The sequence below is a fragment of the Salarias fasciatus genome, chromosome 23 (genome assembly GCF_902148845.1).
Source record: "Salarias fasciatus chromosome 23, fSalaFa1.1, whole genome shotgun sequence".
In the NCBI taxonomy this organism is placed as follows: domain Eukaryota; kingdom Metazoa; phylum Chordata; class Actinopteri; order Blenniiformes; family Blenniidae; genus Salarias; species Salarias fasciatus.
Window position 1 is genome coordinate 24132535 of NC_043766.1, and position 8444 is coordinate 24140978.

The 8444-nt window shown below is 42.4% G+C and overlaps 1 protein-coding gene across 2 annotated transcripts in view; it reads left to right on the plus strand.

Moving 5' to 3' along the window:
• ralgps2 (Ral GEF with PH domain and SH3 binding motif 2) overlaps window positions 1–8036 on the plus strand; it is an 81372-nt gene extending 73336 nt beyond the window's left edge. For both annotated transcript variants that reach the window (XM_030082653.1, XM_030082654.1), the window contains 4 exons: window positions 1755–1847; window positions 3381–3486; window positions 6306–6397; window positions 7582–8036. In XM_030082653.1, the coding sequence (XP_029938513.1) occupies window positions 1755–1847; window positions 3381–3486; window positions 6306–6397; window positions 7582–7611 (321 nt within the window). In that variant the 3' untranslated portion in view covers window positions 7612–8036. The remainder of the gene's footprint in view (window positions 1–1754; window positions 1848–3380; window positions 3487–6305; window positions 6398–7581) is intronic.
• Window positions 8037–8444: the final 408 nt, after the last annotated feature.

The window sequence follows — 8444 nt, forward strand, 5'->3', positions numbered from 1 at the left end:
ACTTGTTAGTTTTTCAGCCTTCCCATTCATTTGTAAAGTTCCCTTATTTATTTATTTATTGCAAACGCTTAATTAAATATAAACAAGAATGTCTGCTAGTCCTACAAATCATAATTCTTTCTACCTCTCCTTCACTTCAATGCTGTGCCAAAGAAAAGATTAATAGTCTCACTGACTGAGGCGTTAGGTGCTCTGTGCTTCTGTACATCAGTTGAGTCGACATCTTATGCTCATGTATTCTCAAAATGATGCCTCTGAGCAAGAATTGATCATGATTTCTGTTCTTTCTTATTGGCACAGTGACAAACAAATGTAATGAGAATATCAACAGAGGCGTTAAGATTGAAAACAGTGTAGGGTCCATACGTCTTCATTTTTCTTGTTCAACTTTATCCAGCTGAAGACAGTGAGGTCAGTTGACCAGTCCTTCACGGGGACTCGTCACACGTTCATATTCACATCAAACTGCAGTTTAGAGTCTCAAACTAACCATGAATGCATGTTTTTTTTTCTTAACTGTCAGATCAGAATACCCAGAGAAAACATGCAACTCTACACAGAATTCAATCTTTTACTGTGAAGCAGGAGTTTTAACCATTCAACCATCTAGCCATTAATGCAGCAGCTGCATCGCTGTGCAGCTCACATTCCAGCGGAGCTCTGTTGGAGTTGGTCTCTGCGGCCACGCAGGCGTCCATTGAGCTCGTTGTTAAACCAGTTTTGTGGCAGCTTTGCGATTGGTTGTTACTCGCTGATAGAAACCACAGGAACATGGTTCACTCCGTACGAACGGACGTGGTCGGCAACGTGACCACATGATAAATGCAGGAAAGCAGCCTTCATCCATCACACCTCCAGCGGCAGCAGCAGTCTGAACCGCTGATATGAGGACGGGTCAGTGCTGCCGACTCGAAGTTCAGCGCCTTCATAACTGCCTCTTGATGGAGACTTTCTCTTTTTCCAGTGGTTCTCTGTCGACCTTTCAGATAGTCGAATGTGGGGAAAATGCTACTGGATCAGAAAGTTTTTCACACATTTATACTCGCTGGTCAGTTACCAGTAAAAGTCACTTTTAAAACCTTTGATTCATATTCCGATGATGATTTTCACCCTGTCAATAGGGTTTTGGGTTGCTGCCACGTGAGTGGCTCATCGGTGATCACTCACAGGTGTACCTTACAGTGTGCCTGCTCGGTGTTCACGTGCCTGACCAGTTAAAACTGTGAATGTGCATGCTGAGGTGTCAAACACACCGGACATGTTCAGGATTTTGAGTTACTCTAAGTTGTGTTGATGACAGCTTTGCAAAACTATCAGCAGTGGCCTCCCCGTTATCATCAGAGGGTCACTCTCACTGCGGCGCTGAACGAGTTAATACACAGGCGAAGCGCTGGCTGGCTGCTTTTCCCTCTCTTGCTTTGTGGTCCAGCTCATCCCACACCATCTCACTGTGGTTTTTCTGGAGGGTTGTGGAGGCCGTGGCATGTTATGCATGGCTACATATCGTTACTTCCTGCTCAGATTCTCAAAGGCTGTTTTGGCCATCGGCCTGCCGGTGACGTCTCCTTGATTCATAAACCAGATGCTTTGATATGTCTCTGCAGAATGATGTTACCTGCAGTTCTGAGCAAATCTTCTTGCACGCCATTATATTCCCACCTTTTTCTCCTAAAACACAGCGCAGCCCTGTATAAAGTTCACCGATTCAGTCGGACTGACGCGGAGTGTGACCAGATTTCCCTTTGTGCCTCCAGGTGGCATCTTGGACCAAATACTGGGTCGCTCTGTGTGGAACTCAGCTCTACTACTACCCCGCCAAGTCCTTGAAGCCTACTGAGAGAAAACATGTAAGACACAAACGCGCACACACACACTCTCGCCATCCTCTGAATTTCTGCCTCAGAAGAGACTAAGAAAGCTGATTTTAATGGTGTATAAACGGGGTGTCAAACACACAACCCACCAGCCTAAACCGGCCTGCCAGAGAGTCCATTCTTGCTTTTTCAATGACGTTACATTGAGCCAACATCAAACCGTTTTCTATAAAAGTATCTCGCTATATTTGATCCAGTTCTCATTTTGTTCAGTATTAGTGAGATTACCAGATGTAACAGAGCAGAGAGACCCAGAGCGGCCAGTTGCAATAAGACGCTGCAGTTGAAACCAGTTTCTCTTTGCTATTGAAGTAACAGGCGCGCAATCCATACATTGAGATGTAATCTCTGAGGACATGCGCGCAGAAGGCTGCGGAGACTGTCCGATGCTTTTTGCCAAGATCAGTCTGAGAAGAATTATTGTGACGAGAAGGATTTCAGATTGAACCTTTTAAGAAAAAGAAAATTGTTTTTCTCCTAGTAAGTTCCGTTAAGAGCTTTATTTGTGTTGAACATATTCAGGATACACTTTCACATCTTTGTGCTTAAGCAAAGGAAAACGTTTTCAGCGTGTTTTTGTTGCTGATGGGGTTTTACGGTCTCGTTCTTATGGTTGGACCTCATTGTTCTCAAATGGAGATGGAGGTTTGCACTCGAGCTGAAGTGAGTTTGGCACTCCTCTTGTACGACGACGTTCATTGTCTCAAACTTTGATTGAGATAGAAAGCTAGAAAAGCATTGTGTGTTTGAATAGATGAGGACGTTGTCCTTTTCATCTCCAGCTGTTTGTAGAAGTTTGAAGAAATTAGCCCACCATCCACAATTTTCATAAACAGACGACGCTTGATAGCTTTACTGTCTCATAACAGGTGTGATTACCAAGGAAACTAGGAGGAAATCACGCAATGGTTCCTCTCTTGTCTTGGTGTTCTTTTGTACCTCAGACAAAGAGAACAGAACAACAACACATGACACATTTTTCATGGGTTTTGACAGGATTGAAAAAGGAAAAAGAAAAAAAGCTGGCTGGACTGGCTGTTTGTGTTTGACAAGAACGTTCACTGAAACAGTACAGAAGCTCAGAGGAGAGCAGGGAGGAGAAAAGGCAGAGTGAGCAATTACAAATGGAAGGACAAAGTAAATGAGTGGACATGAAAGTGTGTGTGTGTGTGTGTGTGTGTGTGTGTGTGTGTGTGTGTGTGTGTCCATGTGTGTGTCCGTGTGTGTGTGTGCGCATGTATACACTGTTGAAGCAAGTGAACAGACAGATGGTAGCACTCATTGAGTAATGAGCCCAATGAGATCACTGCAGTCCTGTGTGTCACTCAGAGGGTAATGAGAGCCTCGCGGAGCGCGCGTGCACACACACACACACACACACACACACACACACACACACACACACACACACACACACACACACACACACACACACACAGAAAACCCATGTGATTATGTCTTCTTTTAAAGTTTAGAAGTTAAGCTAATAATGTTTTTATTCTGCAGTTCAAGTCCACCTCCAGTAAGAGTGTTTGTGTGGTTGGTCTGATGGTCATGATGGCAGACGATCCCGAGCATCCTGACGTCTTCTTGCTGACTGACTCCGAACATGGTAACACACACACACACACACACACACACACACACACACACACACACACACACACACACACACACACACACACACACACACTTACACACACATTAGATTAAAATGAGCACAGCACGTTTAAAAACTAATTTGTGCACCAAACTTTCTCGGAGAATGAGCTGTCCACTACTGTGAAAATCAACTACAGTACCCACAATGCCTTGCCTTGTGTCTGTCTGAACTACGTCAGCTCTAGTAGTTCAAAACGCATCTATACATCATATGTATTGATGCAAAAAAAAAAAAAATCTCTGCTACACTGACTGGGAAATAGCAAGACGCAACGCCGTCGCCGTGGATCCCGAGTGGATCTGCAACATTTCCATTGTAAAATATGCTTTAAAGTACCACCGCTAACGTCGACAGTTCAATCTTTCAACCATCATGATTTGCCATCATCAGTTTTCATCTGCGCCAATGCAGCAGACATGGAATAAGTATAAAAACTGCACAACAAAAAAGATACTTGTGAAGGGAAAAAACTGCTATGCATTAATAAAGGACAGACTTTTAATTAAAGTACAGTTTAAAAAAAATTTAAACGTACTACCTCTGGTTTAAAAGTAAAAATTTGAAGAAAATATCCAACTTTTACTTCTGTTCTTTGGGGCAGTAACTTCAAGTATTTCTCATGAATGAAGCTGTTTGTGGAGAAGCTGATCTGAATCTGCTGTCAGCAGTGTTACTGCTCACTTCCAGGGATGTTTCTGCTTCGCTCTGTCACAGACGTCACTGACGCGGACGTCTTCTCTTGAAGTTATGTCTTCTTAGAATGTTGGTTCCATCTGGTTTTCTAGTTTGTGTCCGTTTTTGTGTTTCATTGACAAAGAAAGGCTGTTTTCATTTCCTCTTTGATGTAGATAGAAATTGACATTGATGCTAGTTGGGAATTTGGATTTCTGCATTTTATGAGCATAAAACATCCCATTTAATGTCAGTACTTTGTTTCAAGAGCACAGAGTTGCAAAAAAACGTGTTGGTCCAAATATAAGACACACTGATTCTTAGACCACCCCGGTTTTTATAAGGCTCAGTTTTCGGAAAAGGTTTTGCAGAACTTTTTTTTTTCTTTTATTAAAGGTGCATTAAGGAGTTTTTCAACCTTAAAAATACTTATTTTCCACCATAAATATGTTGCACATTTTTAATGATGTGTACAATGTGCCCTGACATATTCATTACAAGTACCTCTAACAGCGCTAAATTGTCACTTGAAAGTTGCAGTGCCGGTCCGGCACCAGAGTTTTTTGGGGGAGAATTTGAAAGGAATGACGTAATGCACGCTCCGACTGGATAGGTTTCATTTTGTCCGCCATTACTCCGCCAGACGCTTAGTGAGCAACAACTGAGCAGGAGCTTCCAGAAAGTAAGAAAAGACTGGCTTCTAGCACTGCCACAACTCCAGCACAGACTCCACCAGGTAAAAGAAACTTGCATTTTACTTGAGCCCCCCGTGCACGCGAGCCGCAGGGACGTGTTTTTCACTAAGCTGCATTACGCCCAAGGCCTGCAGGGGGCGCTGTTTTCCATAAAACGTGCAAACTCCTTAAGGCACCTTTAAGCATGAATTTTCTATTTATTTAAAGACAATCAAGACTCTTTGAATCAAACAGCTGCTGGTACCTTCTTTTTCTTCTTTCTAATGGATGCAGCTCATGGTTAGCATTGCAGCAGTCAAACTTTTCAGATGGTTCCTGGAGGTTGTGATTATAATTTATAGACTCCTTTGTCCTCGGATTGTTAGTTACACAGACTCCACTGTTTAAGGCCTGTGTTTAGACAACAACCACAACAACAGCTGTCTTACATTCACACCTTTACAATTATTTGTCACCGAATGTTCAATAAAAGACTAAATATCCCCGGTTGTGTTATATTGCTGTTGTACATACAACATATCCTTCAGAAGAGCAAACAACAAAAAAAGAGAGAGCGTAGCGCAATAAAGGTCAGAGACAAGAATAAAATCATGTCTATAAGTAAGAGCAAAAGGTCAAGATGCAAAGAGTGGAGGGTGGATGAATCGATTTACCTGGGGTTAACAATCCAGAGCAACACAGAGGAAAGAGGAAGAAGAGAGTGAAGGAGGAATAGAGAGAGTGGAGGCGAGTGTCTGGCCTGATGAGTGGCAGTCGGACAGCAGAGAAAGAGACGCTGGACGTGATGTTTGGTTTGGAGACGTTGGCGTTGTGTCAAAGGCCTTAACAGAAAGTGACATGAGAGCAAAACCACTGCAACACTGTGCATTCTATAAAAAACAGATAAGATAAGTCTATAATACCAAATAAAATAAAAATTAACATGGTTGCTTATAAAGAGACAATATCGTAGGCTAGTTTTTGAATGTATGTGTTTTTCTGGACTATATCTGTGCGTGTGTCACTATTAATGTTTGTCAACTTATTCTAGTTGCATTTTTAATTTCTTTTAACCTTTCAACCTTAAAAAGTGTTTCACTATTGAAGTTTCTAAGTCTCAATATAGGCATTGCCTTTCTCTATATGTATATGTGCTCACTAAGCAAAATATAAAGCTCACTAATATAAAAACTCTAAACTTAAGTCACCACATGCTAGTCAGATCTGGCATTTATATATGTGAAATAAAAAAAAATTAGACACATATTCACAAATCATCTGACATCAATCTTGAGTTTTTCACAGTGACTTTGTTTTCATTGGGTCCTGCGAGGCTTCGGCCATCTTTCCAGGCCGCCGAGGCTGCAGGTGGAAAGAGGAGTCTTGGAAGCTGATCTCCTGTTGTTTGTTTCTGTTGCCTAGGTAACACCTACAAGTACCAGGCCGGGAACCGAGGGAACGCACAGCTGTGGTTCAAACATCTGAGCGCAGCCTGTCAGAGCAACAGGCAACAGGTGTGAACACACACACACACACACACACACACACTACAATGATTCTGGAGTCTACTTAATGTCATAATGCATTAAATAAAACCCTGATCGTCATGCCTAAGGCAGTGTTTAAACTTGTGGTGATTCCTGAGTCTGGAGTTAATTCTTTCATAGGTTTTCTTCCGTCCTAAAACTCACCGGTTCACATAGAAAATGTGTGAAGGAGTAAAAAACTGCAACAGGAAATCTGATATTAGACATATCAGGAACAATAAATTGCACATGTGACAGCACTTCCAGACCCAGTTTGACGTGTGTGAAGCTCTTTGGTCTCTGCTGCGTTCATTCAAATCACAGTTTAATCAAATTATAAGAACGCATATCTGCAGGAATTCTTCTCTTATTGAGTTTTACAGGCTGATTTGCTGCCGTGCCTTCTCAGTCACTGGGATTCTGCTCATTTTCAGATTGTCTGCAGTAGCATGTACCAAAAAAAGTTAAGTTTTTATGTTTTATAGTCCCGTGAAGGGACATTTACAACTGCTATAAATGATGAAATTAATATTAAACGGGTCAAATAAAGTTTAAGAGAAATCACAACAGCAGTGAAATTACTAGAAGTTCATAACGTCTCACAATTTTTGCATCGCTGAATTTAAATTTTCAACATTTTAGTGCTTTTAAGATATCTTCTATAGACTGCTTTTCTGCGTTATAATAGCTTGTAAAACACAAGAAGTGCAGAGAGAATAAAACCTCGAACAGACTCACTGTCACTGCAAAAACTCCAGACACAGCCAGAGAAAAATGTTTATTTGCCACCATGTCTGAGCTGCACCTCCCCTGCCGCAATGCCGTGAGCCCCCTCTAGGGGGCGTGCCACACCTCTGGTCTGAGGTAACAGCAAAGGAAAATGCAGGATAAAAGCATCAGAAAACATGATTACATTATCTTTTCAGAAGAGTTTACTGCTGTAGATTCAAAGACAATGTGAATTTTCTTCTTGAATCAGTTTAATTCAGTCAGACTTGCTAAATTTTATTTATTTATTTATTTATTTATTTATTTATTTATTTATTTATTTATTTTTTAAACTTGTTGGGTTAACGCTTCCACAAATGAGTTTCAGCAGGATTTTAACCCATAGTGTCCTGACTTTGGACCTGTCTGGACCCGTGTTAAACGCCGCTCTCCGGTCCTTCCAGGTGCCAGCCAACCTGATGTCGTTTGAGTGACCTTTGCTGGGGAGAGCGACTGAGCAGAGGAGAGACGGGGACGAGGAAGACGTCGAGGAGGATGAAGAGAAGCGCCGACTCTGTCGTGGGAGCTTTCACTGCCATGAGCCCTGACCGCAGACGCTCCGGTTCTAGCCCTGGCCTCACTGCAGCCTCACCTGCCACCACTGCCTTAACCAGAGTTCCTGCATGCGTGCGTGCGTGCGTGCGTGCGTGCGTGTGTGTGTGTGTGTGCGTGAATGCCAGGTCGTGTGGGTGGAAGTGACTGTCTGGAAGTATTGACTACTGAACAAGGACCTGCACCACAGCTCTCGTCTCCCGCTTGCTCCTCGTCATTTGTTCAGCACTTCAGTGGCGCCCCGTTCACTCCTCCTCTCCCACCGAAACAATACTCAGTTCTATTGTTTGTCGTCCCCCCCCCCCCCCAAAAAAAAAAAAAAAAAAAAAGTTGGTAAACCATGTTTTTGTGTCCCTGCCTTGCTTTAATGCAAGATTTCCAGCTTTTATCGGACTGAACACACACTCGACATGCGCACTCACATCAGAATAACCCACTGGACTTTGGAGGGTTTAGAAACACATTTTAGTCACTTGAGTCTCACTTTTTTCAGTCACTCTGGCTCAAAGTCACAGGATTATTTACATGAACACACACACACACACACACACTCGCACACACACACAAGCCTATTTGATTGCATCATTCTAAATGTAAGGGCTCTGATTTGCAATCAATTCCAGCAGAAACGACTCCCACTCCTCCTGAATGTTTTTATAACAGAACTGAGCCCTGCTTTTTGTCATATATATATATTAACTCTGTACGTGTGCGT